General features: G+C 40.4%; 3 protein-coding genes across 5 annotated transcripts; 2 read left to right on the top strand and 1 right to left on the bottom strand.

Moving 5' to 3' along the window:
• Positions 1–175: 175 nt before the first annotated feature.
• pak1ip1 (PAK1 interacting protein 1) lies at positions 176–3,802 on the top strand. The gene is made up of 10 exons (XM_084912879.1): positions 176–489; positions 749–911; positions 1,204–1,324; positions 1,421–1,495; positions 1,590–1,642; positions 1,728–1,873; positions 2,115–2,212; positions 2,330–2,429; positions 2,848–2,980; positions 3,175–3,802. Exons 1-10 carry the CDS (start codon positions 412–414, stop codon positions 3,285–3,287), a joined length of 1,080 nt encoding a protein of 359 aa, XP_084769005.1. The 5' UTR covers positions 176–411; the 3' UTR covers positions 3,288–3,802.
• A 70-nt stretch (positions 3,803–3,872) lies between these two features.
• LOC146367954 (transmembrane protein 14C-like) lies at positions 3,873–10,596 on the top strand. Of its 2 annotated transcripts, none has more exons than XM_084912881.1 (4): positions 3,873–4,166; positions 5,745–5,846; positions 5,928–6,015; positions 9,303–10,596. In XM_084912881.1, exons 1-4 carry the CDS (start codon positions 4,085–4,087, stop codon positions 9,340–9,342), a joined length of 312 nt encoding a protein of 103 aa, XP_084769007.1. In that variant the 5' UTR covers positions 3,873–4,084; the 3' UTR covers positions 9,343–10,596. The 2 variants fall into 2 exon arrangements, with proteins under 2 accessions (XP_084769007.1, XP_084769006.1); XM_084912880.1 differs by lacking the exon at positions 9,303–10,596 and adding an exon at positions 6,135–6,439 and having other exon boundaries at positions 3,874–4,166.
• On the bottom strand, positions 6,526–16,699 carry LOC146367953 (serine/threonine-protein kinase MAK-like). 2 transcript variants are annotated; one of them, XM_084912877.1, is made up of 16 exons: positions 15,916–16,699; positions 15,589–15,836; positions 14,340–14,394; positions 13,904–14,025; positions 13,193–13,275; positions 12,832–12,964; positions 12,114–12,285; positions 11,629–11,796; positions 9,853–10,206; positions 9,498–9,652; positions 9,300–9,421; positions 8,777–8,887; positions 8,314–8,388; positions 8,108–8,221; positions 6,876–6,968; positions 6,526–6,789 (listed from the first exon to the last, which is right to left on the bottom strand). In XM_084912877.1, the coding sequence occupies exons 2-16, from the start codon at positions 15,750–15,752 to the stop codon at positions 6,638–6,640; spliced, it is 2,073 nt and encodes a 690-aa protein (XP_084769003.1). In that variant the 5' UTR covers positions 15,753–15,836; positions 15,916–16,699; the 3' UTR covers positions 6,526–6,637. The 2 variants fall into 2 exon arrangements, with proteins under 2 accessions (XP_084769003.1, XP_084769004.1); XM_084912878.1 differs by lacking the exon at positions 15,916–16,699 and having other exon boundaries at positions 15,589–15,904.
• Positions 16,700–17,843: the final 1,144 nt, after the last annotated feature.

Raw genomic sequence — 17,843 nt, 5'->3', positions numbered from 1 at the left:
ATCAGGCAAAGATTAGCCCTAGTTTCTCCTGTGGTCCCTTGGAATAATTTAATTTCCCACCAGTCTTTTAGAGTGTCTCTGAAAATCAACGTAAAAAAACATAACTGAACGATGACGACTTTTATTTTGAAAAAGCCTTAACGACAAATGGTAAGAAAGTGCTTTTGCGCAAGCGCAGTGAATCCACATGTTATTTTGGGACTGAACGTGTGTTTAGCTAAAAAGAGTTACCGTTTTCGCGTGCGAGCATTCGCACCACGCTTTTTACTGTCCTTGCCTTTCTCTTGTTGGTGTTCTATTACTGTTTTAACAGCTGTTACACAAACTGCTCGAGGAAATCTGCTCAGGATATCGGCAAATTTTAAGGAAAGCTAATTAGCCGGCTAGTTGAACTCACTGTAGTCCAGCAGCATGGCAGCTGTGTTGGAGCTGGTCGCTGGCAGTTATGAACAGATTACCTTCGGTTATCAAGTAAAAACTGACGAAAAGGTAAGCTGGAGTCTCACAAAGCAACGATCTGGAAATTGTTTATGTTTTTTATTTTTACCTCCTTTGTACTTGTCATGATTTGTATGCAATGCAGTATTTATTTGATTATGAAGCACATTCATTGCCCAGTATATGAAAGGAGTGTAATGTAAGAAGTTTCGTGACTCACTCCTTTTTCTCTAACAGTCTGCGGATTAAATTATATGCAAATAAATTGTTTTGTTATAAAAAGTTTTCTTTAAAAATAATTGTTATGCAGGAGTGGACAGCCAAAGCAGAATTCACACATCACGCTCACACAGCTTCAGTATCCGCTGTGGCGGCCAGTGAGAGGTTTGTCGTGACGGGGAGCAAAGATGAGACCATCCAAGTGTACAACATGAAGAAAAGGATCGAGCACGGTGCTTTGCTGCATCATGACGGTGAGTTTGTAAATTGTAATTAGTCTGTTTGATTTCTTCAGTTAAACATCAAAAACACCTAATATAGAAGTGACCTGTTGAATAATTCAAAGTGGGCTGACTTGATTTTTTTTTTCTCAGTTTATTTCAAATTATTTTCTCAGCAATTTGAATTAACCTGAGGTTTAGATTGTTTTTGTTTTTTGATGGTGGAAACTCACAGGTATGGAAAGCTTCCATACCTGTGTGTCAAAGCAGTAACGTAAACGTCTGCCTGGTTTCTGCTTGCGGTGCTGACTGACTTCCTGCACAGGCACCATCACTTGCCTCGAGTTTTACGGGACGTCTCACTTACTGAGTGGAGGAGAGGACGGACTCCTGTGTGTGTGGAGCACGAAGAAGTGGGAGTGTCTGAAATCCATCAAAGCTCACAAGTAAGTGCACAGAAAGATGGCACAGACACACAGAGAGGGGTATTTCTTTATGTTTGGTTCGTCGTCAGTGTTGCTTTGTGCTGTGATGTCTTTCAGAGGTCATGTGACATCGCTGTCCATCCATCCGTCTGGGAAGCTTGCGCTCTCAGTTGGGACCGATAAGACACTGAGGTAAATTTCACAGCTCTCTTTAATGGTAGATGACTCAGATGATCCGTTTGCACTGATAAACAATGTTGGCTGTTGTGTCTTTGTATCCATGCAGAACCTGGAATCTCATTAATGGAAGATCAGCGTTCATCAAAAACATAAAACAGAGTAAGCTCCCTTTTAACCTTTTGAGCGGTGAGGAAATTGTTGACACATTTTTGACTCAAACCTGTGATTTTTACACACCTGACAGATGCACACATTGTCAGGTGGTCACCAGACGGGGACAGATACGTGGTCGTGATGAACGACAAAGTGAACATCTACGAGCTGGAGACAGCCACTGTGACGGGAACGGTCGCAAACCCCAAAAGGATCGCTTCTGTCAAGTTTTTAAACGTGAGCTCGCTGACCGTGATATATTATCCAATTAAAATAGAGCATGGAAACGCAAAAAAGACCTCCCAGATTTTGGCTACAGTTCTGACACAAAGTAAATGCCACATTTGCAGAGGTAGAATCACACAGACACAACATTAAGTGTTGTTGTCAATTTTCAAGAAGTGGATCCCCTCAAGATGAGGCATTTTCATATGAAGGATAAGCATATCTATAAAAACAACCACCGCTTATCTTTCAGAACTCCATCCTGGCCGTTGCAGGAGACGATGAAACTGTGAGGTTGTGTGATGTGGAGAAAGCAAAATGGGTGTGTGATTTCAAGGCTCACGAAACCAGGTGAATTCATTTATTCATTGTTTCCCCACCAATCATGCGTAGATCATACTGTCAATATTCTGATACGCGTGATGATGGGAGAAGTCAGCTTATCTTTGTGTCCGTTTGTGATGTCAGAGTGAAGACGGTCGACAGTGTGAACGTGGATGATTACTCTGTGGTGGTGACTGCTTCAAATGATGGTTTCATCAAAATGTGGAAAATTCATCTTAAAGAGGTATGCTGCGTCCTGATATTAGCTTTCTGGAGAACATGCATTCTTCGTTAATGTGGAAATGGACTTGTTGTAGACTACAAGCCACTGAGACCCACACACACATTCATACATCACCTTTATTCTGGGCTTTTGTGCACGTTTTACCTGTCATACTGACAAATTTGGGATTAAGTATTTTGCACAAGGACACTAAGAAGCTAAGAAGCTGGGTCCTCCGGATTTCTCTCCTGGAACATTTTTTTTTAGTCGACTAAAAGAGATCATAGATGCAAATTTTTTTTTTAATTTATTAATTTATGTATTTAGTTTTGCATTAATATTGCTGACAATATTAGTAAATATTTAAATAAAAATTGTTTAAAATAAAATTGTATATTTATGATTATCCCGGTGAGCTAATACTTCTGCTGACCACCAGGAGCTGGAATCTCCCACACTCCTTGGGGAAGTGAACACATCAGCCAGACTGACATGCCTTGCTGTGAGGAGAACTTCACCGATGCAGCAGCAGATCACTGAGGAAGAAGCACCCCAGGCAACAACATCTGAAGGTGAGGTTGTGGAAACACTTCTGCTGCTTTATGATGATGATCAGGACACTCAGCTCACCTGAATGTGCGACCCGCTCATCGGGGCATTGAGTCATTACCTCACTTTCTGATCTGTTCTTCTCTACTTAATATCACTTCCTACGGGCGAGGGAATGTAAACCTGAGCTAACGCCCTGCTCTGTGTTTATCCGCAGAACTGCTTCCCGAACTTCTAAGGACAAAGAGAGTCCGAATTGCCACGGAAGAAGTCGTCCTGGAAGACGAGAGCAAGCCCAAGAAGAAGAAGAAAAAGAACAGTGGAAAATAGAATAAAAAGTTTTATTACCCATACACATGTGGATTTTTGTTCTGACGACCTGCAGTGTTCTACATCAAATGTGAACTTATCACTGATGAAAGAAAAGCAGAACAAGATGGATGATATAATATTTCATAACATTCAAAAGACTGGCAGTTCTTGTAGAATCAAACTGAAAGTTACACGTCAAACAAAAGGAAAGGGGACTATAATAAGACCCATGTCCGTGAGTTTCCCCAGGCTGCACACAGACAACTACTCTATATAAAAGTAGACTTCATAGCACAAACACTGTGGCAAACGCAAAAAAGTGCCTGGAGTCTGAAGCTACCAATGATGTAATGTGCCAGAGCAAATGTAACAAAGATTTATTATTTTTCTCCACAGCTCAGAACCTTTCTTAAAACAGTTTAGGCTGGACATCTGCCAGCATCTTGGTATGTTGTACAAATTTTGTTATAGGTGAGATAAAGCACAACTGCTGAGTGTATTTTTTTAAATAAATACATTTTCTGTCCTCGTGAGTCATCTCTTTTCCTCCTGTAGGGGAGTCAGGAAATTAGACGTTCTTTTAATTTGAAAGCGCATGCAAAAGCCACCGGAAGTGAAAGACTTAACCCTCCATTCGGGAAGTTTCTAAGTGACAATCAGTGGAAACGACTGTGTTTCAAACTTTTAGTGTCTTTTAATCGGCTGTGTTTGGCTTCACTTTACAGTCAGGAGTTAAAGTAACCAGTTAAAACGACCTGTGGTCACCGTGTTAATTAAACTCGCCGTAGGTTTATCGCAGTAGAAGCTGCTGCTTTATGCTCATGGCTGTCGACTGGATTGGGTTCAGCTATGCTGCTCTGGTGTCGGCAGGTGGGGTCGTAGGTTATGTGAAAGCAGGTAGGCGAAAGCCTTTTAGAATAGACACATTTACATGACATGAACCCTGTTAAAGCGGACTTTAGACACAGATAACCACCTTTACCCTGACACTTTATTAAGTACATCAAACGTCATTTTACACAAGAGGCATGCCGCCAATGTATCCACACATATATTTTTGTCCAGCTGACTAAACGCTTCCTGCCTGACCATCTCCAGGCTGATTACTCACATTTTTTAAAGAGAAAAACTGCCGGATTTTTAGCTCTTTACTATTATTAGTTTGCTCACAAACAAATATTTCTGTGGTGAAGTCAAAGGCATTTCAAACTTTTTCTATGGAGACGTTTTCAAATACCTAAATCTACTTAAGATAGGTCAATTAATTTTTTTTAAACCAACCATTTGCTCCTATGTCCTCAGGAATACAGAATGACAAAGGTGTGGCTGAGGGTCAACATAAAATCCTGAGCGCTTGAATTTCCTTGAAAAAAACATCAGCACAGCCTACAGTATCATATCTGAAGGAAACTTAATATTTTTGGTCACAGGCAGCATCCAAACACTCAGAGTGTATATTCCAGTACTTGGAAAACTGATTTTGTGAGAGAACTTAAATTTCACAAGTGTGTCACATATTGGCTAAATAAAATAGGAATGAACTATGACTCCAGGGCTACAGAAGTAATCAAGTGTGAAAAATGATGAAAAATCATATTAAATTTGGTAAATCAACACATGTATTTAACCTCTAGTGGAGCTGTTACCTTGTAGAGTTACTAAGGTTACAAGGTGTGAGTTGGGTTTCAGTCGCCTCAAGATTGGGTGTTGTCGTCACCCTGCTGGGTGGGTGACCTGGGTTTTCAAATTGATAACATAGATGCATCTATTAGGAGTCTGAGGGGGTAGAACTGTCAGCCACCAGTATTTTTAGGCTTTGCATGCATTTTTGTTTTTATATCAACCTACTTGTATCTTGGATATGCATTTTTATTTAATAGCATATTTATTATTATAGTGGCTCCATAGCGTAGTGGTTTACATATCTGTCCAACAAGTAACAGATCCCAGGTTCAGTGCTGTGAGGAGAGACAAACCCCTTTGAAGTTTGTCAGGAAGGGTGTGGTAGGGAACAAAATTTCCCAAATCAAACATGTGGAATTAGTCACTGTGAACAAGGGAAGAACCAAAATTAGCTTTTTATTATTGTTTGTACCTGCCAAGGGACAACAAATGAAAATATACTAGAGACTAAATCAGCACAACGTGTCTTTTTTCACACAAGCTCAGTGTGTTTGTGGTTAATCCCTGATAAATAAATGTAAGCTTTGCAGATAAAATCTAGAAACTCATCGTAACACAAGCATTCAGTCTCTAAAGTAGATTTTAAAATAAAACCTTGATGGAAAAACAAAATCACCATTAAAGCCTTCATGAAGAGCGCAGTTGCTGAATTATGGCTAGCTGTGCATTTGTAGTGCAGCTCCGAGTGCACACTTAGCTGCTTTACCTTTACAAGGCATTCTGGTAAATGTAGGTCAGTGTTCAACATTAAGGGGGGTGTTTCGATGACAGCTAACAACGTCTCCTCCACAGGCAGTGTCACCTCTCTGGTCGCGGGGCTCCTGTTTGGCGTGCTGGCTGCGGTCGGCGCTTATCTGACATCTAAAAACCCCAGGAATGTGTGGCTTTCAGCAGGTGAGTGAGTTCAGGTGTTAAACAACTTAAACGAGTTCAGTTTCCCGAACTTAACAAATCTTTGCTCTTCCTTGAATGCAGGCACTGCAGGAACTCTCTGTGTGGTGATGGGACTGAGATTTCTTGGCTCCTGGAAGTTCATGCCAGCTGGTTTGATGACTTTATTGAGGTAAAAGCACAGTTTCTGTCAAACTGTACCCATTTCCCTGCTCCCTGATAATATATTTTAATATTCTGCATCATGTAGGCTGTTTTCAGAAATTCAGTGATATACATTTATGTTTTCAGTTTGCTGGTATTGATGAAGACCTTCGCCAGAATGGGAAAGACACAATCACACAAATCTTGAGCTAAAATAAGCGTTTTCAGTGAGTCTGTAAATACATAAAAGATCAAACTTACAGCATTCCTCACCATTTATTTTCTTACTGCAGTCATACTTTTGTTAAAAATGTAACGTGAAATGGGATCATATAGAAAGGGCTTCCTGGAGCCTGTCCTGCCTCAGATCACACAGTTGTGGTATCAATTATTTTGTCTTTATTGTATGAAAAACATTTTTAAATAAAGTTTTTGGCTGTGCTTAAATGTAATTTTTCGACCCATACAAAAAAATACCATGATACTAATATTCACTCACTTTATTAAACTTCCTGTTATTTAACATAACAAAGATAAAAGTGTCGACTGACTCATACAACACTGAATGATATTTTATAGCAGCGGCAGACAGACTTCCTGCTCTGGGAACCTTTCACAGGATTCCGCTGGAAAGCCGAGAGACTGCTGCGTTACCGGCGGCCGCTGTATTTGGCGGTCCAGTCTACTCGTCCGGTCACTGGCTGAGAGTTTGAGCTCCTGGAGAGGCTGGTCTTTGCTGGAGTGCTGGTGATGAATCCATAGACCCGAGAATTCAGTTTCCTGCTTTTCCATCCTTCATACTCTGAAATCAACACAAAAAACACAGGATAATGTCAAATAGCTTACACCGTTTTTTATTCACAGTGTGTGCCGCTCTTTTTGTCTTACCTTCATTTGAGGGTGCCAGCTTGTTTAAGGTTTTGCTTTTCAATGGTTTGGTTTGCGGCTCCACTCTCAGATCAGCAGCAGACGACAGATCGACTGAAAGATTCGAAAAAAAGCTGAGTTTAGAGGACAGATATGCCGCCTTTTCCACTGATGCGTCAGTGCCTTATAATAAAATTCCAAAGTTCTTCACGTTTAGGAAGATAACCTCTGGTTGAGAAACAATTTACACAACAGGCATGACTGTATTGCATATTAATGAGCAAAAGTCTTGAGCCACCCTTCATTCCTTTATATTTGGCTCGGAAAATATGAACTAAGTGCAACGATTTAATGGAACGTGCAGATGTAAAGGCAACAGCAATTACAGCAAAAACAAAAACTGGTTAGTGAAAAATTAGATTTTATGCATGTCGAACTGTGTTATCATTTTTTGTAGACTCAACTAAAGAAGTGTGTTTTTGCAACAGGCCGCTAGTAACAAAGCACCTGAAAATGCTCAGTTGTCTGTTATGTGTAGATGCAACATTGGTTCAAGCAGCCAGTGACCAAAGCAAAACTATGAGAGACCTTCAGAATGCCTGGAGAAGTATTGCTCAAGACCGCTTTAAAAATTACAAGAAAGTCTGGCTCCTTGGTAGCAATGTATAAAGAAAAGAGTGGTGACTCAACACTTGCACAGTACTGTACATGCCTGTCAGCCAGATGCAATAAATTCCCCTTCACAGTTGAGTAAAAACACTTAAACTTACAGTTGAATTAATCAAAACAAGTGTAATGACTACAAACGTGTTGACCAAGAATAACTGACGCTAACTGAAAATGAAAGTTCACATCCTTGGTTGTCAGCATTGCCTGCCCGCCCACCTGGCAGGCTGATGACAGTACCCCATCAGCCTTTTTTGGCTGAGGGGTAAAAACCGATTGTTGACCAAGAACAACTGATGTTAACTTTAAATGAAAACTAAAATTTAAAAACTAAAAAAATATAACAACTCTGCTCATGGCTGTTTCTAAATCTAGGGGTTACTAAGCTAAAGTTTGGTTAAGGAGGGAATTAATGGCATTTTTAAAGGTGTTTGTGCCTCAGAACATGAAGGATCTGAAGAAAGAAGCCATGGAGTTAGAAAAGCTTCTCAACCATCGGGACATTTTTAGTACTGTGTGATTCGTGCCAGTAGATGCTCAACTAATAAAAACTGCAGAAACAGAGAAGAGTAATGAAAGGGTCTCACCAGCAGAGGCGCCTCCTATGGGTGCCAGTATAACCCTCTGTCGGGTTGCTCCTGTTTCCGTTTTTTGTAAAGGTGTCACGAACGTCTTGGTGTTGGAGCTGCTCACAAAGGAATCTGAAGAAGAAACCCCATCACAAGTTACAGTTAACCTCTTTAAGGCATTAGAAAAAATACAATTGAAGCCCTAACACACTTTTAAGCGATACCTTTCAAAAGATCAAGATCCTCTGAGGTCTTTTCTTTTAGAGGCGTCTTATCTGGTATTTTAGGAAGACCAACATCTAAAACCACGTGAGAGGAAACCAAAAGTAAGAGTAAGCAGAGGAGAAAGAGTCTTAACGCAAGCTGAAGAAGTCTTAGGTGGACATTCAGTATAATTAAGCTCATTGCTTAACAAATTAAACAGTTTGTTAGTGAAATTTGCATCACATAAACTTTCACTTGACCTTTATTGACCTGGAAGCACCAGGTTGGGCTGGGTTGAGTTTGATCAAATCAGATTAGAAAATTTAGGCCTGCGATTGAAATCAAAGCATCCCCTAAAAGCATTAAACATTTGATTAAACTGTGAGTATATTCAACAGTACAGAGAAGGGCAGGCAGGGAAATGTGTGTCTTTCAACGGTGTAATGATAAAACTTCTAATATGCATCCATGAAGTTTTCTTGCCTCTCCTGAGAGGGATCTCCAGGCCGTGTCCTCTGGATAAACACGAGGACACTCCCAGCTTTCTGCTGGACACTTGGCCTCTTACTGAGGAGGTGCTTTTTGGATTTATGCCTGAAACAACAATGAAACAAACCCAGCTCAGGGTGAATTTTTGTACATTTGTACAGTCTGCACATTAAGAAACCAGACACCTTAACGTAATAGCAAGCTGCAATCAGGCCAAGCTAAGGTTTATTTTGTGGCATATTTCCTGTGTCCTTTTATAAGTTTTGTTGTTTTCTTTCTAATATTGTAGGCTCCTTGTCGTACAATATAAAGTTCCTGTTGTCATGAATTGGTGATATATATATAAAACTGAATGGAATTGAATATATATTTTAACTTTATTGTTTAATGAAATTTAGGGCAGGTGGGATTTTTGTTTTTGGATTATGTTCATCTACCTTTGGTTCTTTTCATTGTGGCGTTTATGTGTAAGCATGGTTAATTATTATTGCTATTATTATTACTATGTTTTTCTCACCAGGTATATATCTGGACTGGTGGAGGTAGTGCTGCTTGGCTGACATGGTGTTGGAGTCATCTCGGCTCAGTCCGCTGTTGCTTGGCAGTTTTGATCCTCTGTTGTTCTTTGACTCTGAAAATCTGCATTATAACGTTATTTTTAACATTTCCTGAAACTCTGATGACGACATTTCACCTGATGATGAGGGTCTCTCACCGACAGCTGTTCCTCAGAGAAGTGATGGTGGGTTTTTTGGAGATGGAAACACCGGTGTCTTTATCGTCACTGTCGTCCCAACTGTCCACCGACCTGAAAGATGTTTGGCCCCACCGCCGTCGTGCAGGCCGGGCATGTCTATTCTCGGCTCCTCGCTGATTTAACGCGAGGCAAATGTTAAATGAGAAATGAGTATTAAATTATTATTTTTGTTATTTTTTATATTTAAATAAAGCTGTATCCAGTGTGGAAGCGTAAATAAAGAAGATAAAAGTTTAGCTCCCTCAAAAACCCAAGCCTTATACTAATCATCCTGCCATGATTGGGTTCACTGTTTAATGCTGCAAGCCTTCACCTCAGTGATGTTTACAGGCTGACAGTGCTCTGGTGGTCTTCTTTTCACCAGACTGAGAGGCTCCTGCTGCCCCTCTGTCAGTGTGCTGGGACACACTGGTTGAAGTGTGCTCTTCTCTATATTCTCCTGAGGAAGAGGAATCTGCTGGATCGGCTGATGGAGAGACTGGCTGCAGGTCTGAGGCTCAGCGTGGGTCGTGACAAGCTCGCAGGGGTCCAGATGAGGCTTACAGAGGGACAGAGGCTTCAGATCTGCAGCTGTCTCAGAAATCTTCTTCTTCTGGGCCTGCTGTTCTGAGTGCTTTAGTGGGGCACCAAGTGTCTGTCCTACATAGAAGTATGGATACCTCAAAGCCTGGAAAACAGTCAATGGAAAAAAGTACAACATCAGAAATTGCTACTAAAAATTTTAGGTTGTGTTGTGTTTTTACTTTGTATTTTATAAAGATTTTTACTAACTGAACTGCTTTCTTTTGTAAATTGTTATGTTATTAAATATTCTGTTTTGTTACATCCCAATTTATTTTTCTCAAGCTACTTGTGGCGTGGGTGTGGTCTCTGGCAGGCTGCAGAGGAGGGTGACGCAGCGAGCTCCCGGGGCGGGGTGAACAGGTGTGCTGGGATGTGAATGTGATTGTGACTCTTTATAGGAGGAGAGCGGACGTGACAGCGGAGCGGGAGTGTCTGTGTCCCATTGTAAAACCACAGTAAAACCAAATGTCAAAATAAAGAAGTGCTATCACCACGTCCGTGTCTTGTACGTGTGTAAAGGGTCCAACTTCACACTACTCTATTCTACTCAAGCTGTTTTGTAACAAGTTGTGTTTCATTCTTTGACCCATATAACAGGATTCTCCCAACCTTTGAGATAAATAAAGTATACCTTATTTCTCTATCTATACATACACATCTACCTCTACATATAAGCACATATGTGACAGCCTTTTAAATATATATGAATTCCAAAAATAAAAAAAACTTATTTCCACACAATACTACATATAGGTTCACTGTGTGCTGCTTTTATTGCACTGTAAAGCCTGTGATTCAGAACACTATAGTTATTAACTGTTTTATCTTACTATTATAGCCAATATTAGCTTCTTAACATTTTAAGGTGCTAAAGTAATTATCCAAAATGTGAAATTCATCCAGCTAAAAGCTGAAGTTTCAGGCCTGGTTTGGATATTGTGGTGTAGACTGTTTTCTGAAAGAGCACCTAATTAATTCTTCATATTTTTAGCTTAGATTTCGGCGTCATGCATTGAGTTACGCTGGTGGATGTTCACTCCCTCAGCACATCCAAATGTCAAGTTAAGTATTACATTAACTCTCAAGATAAGCTGATTGATTCCCACTTGGATCATATTTCTAAAATTAGAAGCACTCAAGGTACTCAAAGGTGCTCGGGATAAAAGCATTTGGACGACTCGGGTGACTTTGCAGCTCAACATTAATGAGTCGTCCTCACTTCTGTCTGTTTGTTTTTCAGACAATCTATGTTGGAGTTTATCAGGATCAGAAGTGGGCTTATTATGCTTTCACTTATTTTACCATATATTTAAAAATGTTTTTTGGGGTGACAGACAGATTTGCCTTAAAAAATACAAAGACACAGTGGATGATAAAACTATACTAACCACTCTAAGGTTTCCATTACTTCCAATCCCACAGCCGACAAAATCCAACACACACACAAAATAAATAATTTAACCTGAGAAACTGATGAACTTAAAAAGAGCTGGTAATTAGCAGAATAAGTTCCCTTTAAATGTACCTGAGAAGCACTCGGTCTTTTCTCGGGGTCCCATTGCAGCATGTCTTTCATCAGCGTGATCGCGTCATCACTGGCGTTGGGAATCAGGGACCTGAGGCTGGTGGGAGCGCACTTCGGGAAGCGGAAGTTCATTGAGGCTGCGAGGTTGAAGCCCTCGGGCCAGTCCAACTGACGGGGGTATCATTGCAAAAGAGATGCTATTAAAGTTGGTCAGTTTTGGGATAGTCATGAATATTTATCACTAATGTGTTTGGTTCCAGTGAGTGCAGGAGGCAAGAAGCTCTACAATCCATAATCTACCAGACTTTATACTAGGGAGCGGCCAGGCTGAATACTGACTCTTTTAAAAACAACCACATCAGATGTTTGTGTTCTCAAATACACCTCCGTCGAGTGATGTGTAGAAAAATTCAGGTCTGTAGGGCATGTGTGAAAACAGCTGTATAGTAACAAAGTAATACAGATGTATTTTGATGGTTCCTCACCTTCCTCAGTGTTCCCAGCACCTGACAGATTTTTAAGATCTCGTCCACCTCGCTGTTTCCTGGGAACAAAGGTGTCAGGGTGTACAGCTCTGCCATGATGCAGCCCACTGCCCAGATGTCGATGGGAGAGCTGTAAGAGTTGGACCTGAGCAGAACCTCAGGGGCCCGGTACCTGAAATAACAGCCCAGGGAAATATATAAAGAGGGCTTTTTAAAAAAATATAAATATAAAATGTGATCCCCTCAAAGAGGATGCTTTGATTACGACCATTTTTATTTTTATATGATAGATCAGAGATGAAGAGCAGATAAGGAAGAGGGGAGCGAGAGTGGGGGGAGACAGGCAGCAAAGGGCCATGACTCAGACTTGAACATGGGCCCCTGCATCTCTACCATGAGGCTCAACCAGCGAGCTGAACTGGGACCCTAACATCACACTTTTAAAATTCTTTAGAGATCAATGCAGTACAACCATCATGCCATGGAAAAAAATAGTTTAAAAAATAACTAAAACCTCCAAATTAGCATGAAATTCATACTCATGATGAGTTGATGCAAACTGACCACGGGGCTCAGTCGCCTGTAATCTCAGCCCTTATGATCCTGTGTTCAGTCCATCAACTGCAACTACATGTTGCTTTATCTTCAAGAATTACTTCAGATCCTTTGGAGTTACTTCATTTTTTTGTATATTCAAGAAAAAAAAAGAAACTCTCACCATCTTGTGGACACATAATCTGTGTAAGGTGGTTGCGAGCGGATTTCTCTTGCTAGGCCAAAATCTGCGATCTTCACGAGCTCCGGGCCCATGCACAGTATGTTCTCCGGCTTCAGATCACGATGGAAATACCCTAAAAAGCCAAGAAGCATTCAAATTAACCCCTGCTGATATTCATCTGTGTAGAGATTTGCATTACTTTCTACATTAGCTTCTACAACTATAACAACGACGACGTGACGTAACCCCCTAATGAAGCAGGTCACAGATTTTAAACAGAGCTCGCACAAAAAAACGATGCCTTAACCATACAGCGGGAAAATAATAATAATGTAAAGAAAAGACAGGAGAAGTCTCTTACCGTGCTTATGCACGAATGCTAAGCCAGATAATACCTGGAACAAAATGTTCCTTATCTCATTTTCTGAAAACATCTTATCTTCTCTGGCAGCAGCAAAGTGGGAAAGGACAAAAGAAAGAAGGGATAAAGAAGAAAGAACAACATGCAAGCTTTTATGACATTAACACCAACAAATAGTAAAAACTGAGCTTTTGTTTGCTGAATTAAGCTTTGTTACAAGTCACACCTCCTCTTCTCACATCCGCACAGAAGAAGCGAGTCATTTTTGCTTGGACAAAGTCCTGTGATGGCCTACCAACAGTCCAGCATGCATCTACTTATCAGGTTTAATATCATTTCCATAATTCTTATCTTATGTATTCCAAGCCACTACTCACAGCATTTTATTTCTTATTTATTTAGTTGTGCATGAGTTGTTAGGGAGTTATTTTTATTTTACCTTTATTAAAATACCTCTGTGAAGTCACCTACTACGTCTGTGAATAAATGACAGTCCCTGTAATATCTGAAATGTCACGTTTTTGATGACTGACTCAGGGAACGGCTTGTTTCTGTAAAAACCGAGACCGACAACACGATGACTCAAATAAAACCCAAATAATTCTCACATTCACAGCGGGGATTAAAAAACACAGAAATAGCTAGGAGGCTAACACATCACACATGCTGCGATTTTGCTTTCACAGAAATTCACAATTCTGATTTTCTTACCGTTCTTTCATGAGCTGATAGAGGTTTTCTTTCATAAACTCAAAGACAAAGTAGAGGTAGTCATTTTCTCTGATGACTTCCTTCAGTTTCACCACATTGGCATGGTTCAGCTTCTTCAGTGACTATTTGGGAAACACATGTGGGAGAGTCCTCAGCTGATTTTCAAAGAGGATCAGTGTGAATTAGACTGCAAAACTATTACAAGTGTAGTTCAAGCTGCTAAATAAGTTATTTAGCTCATAGGCTCAGGTAGCATTTATATAAAGCTAATTCATTCATGTATGCCAAGTTATACTACAATTAAAAAGGTCATGAGAACAATTTAAAGATGATATCTAACTCTTTTAGAGAAATAAAATGAATGCTCATTTACAACTTACCTCTATTGTGGATTTTGTAAATTGATTTTGTTTAAGCACCTAAATTAGATTCTTACCTTCACTTCTCTTAGGTTTAAGCATTCGTCCCAGGAATAAAACTTCCTCTTCATCCTGTTGGAGTGGAATAAATCAGATTTCTATGAGAAATCAGCTTTGCTTGCTAGGAGAGCATGGAGAAATATTGATCAATCCACATGATCAACTAATGCTAAGCCCAAATAAATCCAAATCTGTTAAGACTTTGAGACAAATTCTGGATAATTTTCTCTGTTTAAGGGGTGCCTGGCTCTCAGAAAACACCTGTATCTCAACCTCAAACACCTCCATACCAGTTTAATGGTAATTCTATGCTACAGTAAACAAGTCGATGTTAAGCTCAGCATTGTGCTGTTCTCCACATCTGTCTTGGTGCTCCCCTCTTATCTCTGTTTCACCGTGTCATAGAGAGCAGCAAAACACTCTCAATGACCCAAAACCTTACAGGTATTGCCTTAAAACCCGCTGATGGCACAGACATTTGGAAACTTTAACTGAAAGATCTTGGTGCTCCATCAGCAATCCACCCAGAAGACCAAGGTGATTAGGACAGATTTCAGGAAGAAAAGAGATGACCTGAAATCTGTGACCATAAAAGGCAAGGCCGTGGAAACAGTGCCTTGATTTTCCAGGTCTGCATACACACAGCAAAATACAACAATGCCTCCACTTTCAGAGAAGAAGAACAACAACTACGGGAGGTCTACCAATTGGAAAGTCGGTGGCTCAATTCACCAACAGTTCCAGTCTAAATGTTTAAGTATCCTTTATGCGTCCATTGAAATGTTTGCAAAGTGCTTTGAGTGCTCAGTTAGAGCAGAAAAGTGCTATCTAAGTACCAGTCTATTCACTTAAAACATAACCACTTTGTTGTGTCCCAAAGTGCTTTGCAGGGACTGTGGAGGACATGACTGGAGCACAGCTGGAGCTGCCTGCACCTGAGGACATGTACTTGTCTAGATGCCTGAGCAGGATCTCGAAGACTTACAGAGACCCAACTTACGCTGCTCAACACCTCTTTGAACTGTTTCCCTCTGGCAGAGGTTACAGGACTTTCCACTCACACACCACAAGGATGAAAAACAGCTTCTGCTAATGCTGACATCTACTACTGCTTGTATTAATTCTTGTATTCCCGTTTATTACACTATCCACTGCACACAACTCTATACACTTGTAGCAGCCACTCGGGCTTTAATCAGCTTAACCTGCTGAGACTAAACAACACAGTGAATCCCTGACACGTTTACTGGTGCTCCATGCACTCACCTCTTTATGGCCACCAGCTCACCAGTCTCATTGCTCTTGCCCAGGAGCACGCTGCCATACGTGCCGTCCCCGAGCTGCTTGAGTGTGGCGTAGCGGTTAATCATCCACACAGAGCCCTGGCTCTCCTTCAGCGGGGAACCCTGACAATCCCAGACGCTGGTCATTGTGAGCCCATTAACAATCGTCCACAGGTCAACAACTGATAGGCTGATGTGTCCTGCTACTGTGAGGCTGCCCCAAAGCTTTCACTGCAGAAACACAGAGATGAAACATCCATTCATCCTTTACTTTCCTCTCTGCAGACGGGTGATGTAGGGTAAGGCTTACCTTAAGAGGAAGACTGGAAAAGCCCTGCCCACTCCACTCTGCCTCACCTATCCTCCAGCTAAGTCTTTCATGGTGGTAGAGGAAGGGCGAGAGGAAATGGATTAAAGTTTTCATGGGATTAAGAAAGTCTGACACAAAGCAGACTAACAGGGGAAGCCTGCTTCGAGTCTGAGGAGTGTGAAAGTGGGGCACATTTGGTGTAGAATCTTCAAGTAAACAGCAACATCAAACACCAGTATAATTTAATCTTTTTCAAAAAACTGCTAGCACACAGGCTCATTATGTTTAATTTGGTAGGCTTCCTTAACTTTTTCAGCAAGATGAATTCATGATTTGTTGCTAAAAAACACACTGGAAGGCATCGTAGCCCAACAACAACAAATCATCTACCATTTGGAGCACACCTTCAACTCCAGAGCCCCGGGTTTCATTTGAAACCCAATTAACCTACATTCACAGTGGGTAGAAGCAGGATATTGGTCATCATTTAACAAATTAAGGTCAGTGTGTATTTTTAACTGACATAAGATGTGATTAAATGAGGGCCTGTAGTAATTATAGCCCCATGATTAAATACGGTATCATCCATCCATGGCTTCATGGACCTTGCTTTGTGCACTGGTGCACAGCCTTGTTGGAACGGGGAGGGGCCAGCCCCAAACTTTTCCGACAGATTTGGGAGCATGAAATTGTCCAAAATGTGTTGGTACTCTGAAGTATTAGAAGTTGGAAACTCGGGGGCCAAGCCCAACTCCTGAAAAACACCTCATAATCCCCCTCCACCAAACTTTGGTGGAGGGGGATTATGAGGTGTTTTGAGATGTTCAGAGATATTCACTTGTTGAAGACTTAACTTGAGACAGAAAGGCCCACATACAAACAGCAGCTGAAAGCCGCTGCAGTACAGGCCCAGCAGAGCATTGAAAAGGAGGAAACCCAACATCTGGTGATGTCCACGACTTCACGACGCAAAGGGTTTTCAACCAAGTATTAGAAATAAACATTTTATTTTCAGTTATTCAGTTAGTCCAATTACTTTTGAGTCCCTGAATTGAAGGGATTTTGTTAAAAATGCTTTAGTTCCTCACATTTTTATGCAGTATTTTTGTTCAGCCCACTGACTTAAAGCAGACAGTCTGCACTTCAACTGCATCTGAGTTGTTTCATTTAAAATTCATTATGGTAATGGTACAAAACCAAAATTAGAACAATATACAGACCGAACTGTTTTTCTTTTGCTCCCCTTATAAGTTGTAAATAAAGTTATATTGCTTGCTATTTATTGCTCATATTTGGTTACGGTATTTTGTTTTATAATCATTTTACTGTTATCACAATTTTATTTATGACTTTATTATTTAGTGAGTTGTCTAGGCGTGCCTGAGAAGGCAACCTTGAACTTTAAATCAGCTAATCAAGTAAAGCGTTTCATTTTTATGGACCTGTTCTCAGAACTTTTTGATTACAGCATGTATTTTCCACCAATGTCACGGTGTTGAATTTATAATTAAATGATACATAACAGCATAATTCCAGTGGAAAAATAGCTTTGAATTTTCTCTGTGTTTGTGGTAAAAGGCTGGGATTAAAACAAGACAAGAGTTTGTGCCTTAAAATAATACCTGTTAACTTTATAGCGTAATTATTCTCCTTCATTTAGCAACCTTTTCCAATACCTCTAAAAACTATTTTTGTACAGCTGCCTGTTTGATATGTTTTTCTCGAAGTTCATAAAAAATACAGGAAAAAACAAACGATACTGAAGAAAATGTGAGCTCTGTTTCGAACTTTACACCACTTAAACCATTAATATTATCGTCTGAAAATCTTACCATTATATTTCAGATACTATTAGCACAGAGTTAGCTAGCTAGCTAGAAAGCATGTCTAGCTACAAATTTCAACTCTATCATAAAAAACTATATATC

The sequence above is a fragment of the Perissodus microlepis genome, chromosome 18, assembly GCF_051167445.1.
Source record: "Perissodus microlepis isolate ML-2025 ecotype Zambia chromosome 18, ASM5116744v1, whole genome shotgun sequence".
In the NCBI taxonomy this organism is placed as follows: Eukaryota; Metazoa; Chordata; class Actinopteri; order Cichliformes; family Cichlidae; genus Perissodus; species Perissodus microlepis.
Note: the sequence above shows the minus strand (reverse complement) of the source record. Positions and strands in the feature narration are given on the sequence as shown.

Coding starts and splice junctions, on each gene's coding strand:
- pak1ip1 (XM_084912879.1), top strand. CDS start 412: ATGGCAGCTGTGTTGGAGCTGGTCGCTGGCAGTTATGAACAGATTACC. Junction 1,325..1,420: donor AAATCCATCAAAGCTCACAA/GTAAGTGCACAG, acceptor GATGTCTTTCAG/AGGTCATGTGACATCGCTGT. Junction 1,496..1,589: donor GGGACCGATAAGACACTGAG/GTAAATTTCACA, acceptor GTATCCATGCAG/AACCTGGAATCTCATTAATG.
- LOC146367954 (XM_084912880.1), top strand. CDS start 4,085: ATGCTCATGGCTGTCGACTGGATTGGGTTCAGCTATGCTGCTCTGGTG. Junction 4,167..5,744: donor CGTAGGTTATGTGAAAGCAG/GTAGGCGAAAGC, acceptor TCTCCTCCACAG/GCAGTGTCACCTCTCTGGTC. Junction 5,847..5,927: donor GAATGTGTGGCTTTCAGCAG/GTGAGTGAGTTC, acceptor CCTTGAATGCAG/GCACTGCAGGAACTCTCTGT.
- LOC146367953 (XM_084912877.1), bottom strand. CDS start 15,752: ATGACCAGCGTCTGGGATTGTCAGGGTTCCCCGCTGAAGGAGAGCCAG. Junction 12,965..13,192: donor AGCATTCGTGCATAAGCACG/GTAAGAGACTTC, acceptor TTGGCTTTTTAG/GGTATTTCCATCGTGATCTG. Junction 9,653..9,852: donor AGCCTGTAAACATCACTGAG/GTGAAGGCTTGC, acceptor GCGTTAAATCAG/CGAGGAGCCGAGAATAGACA.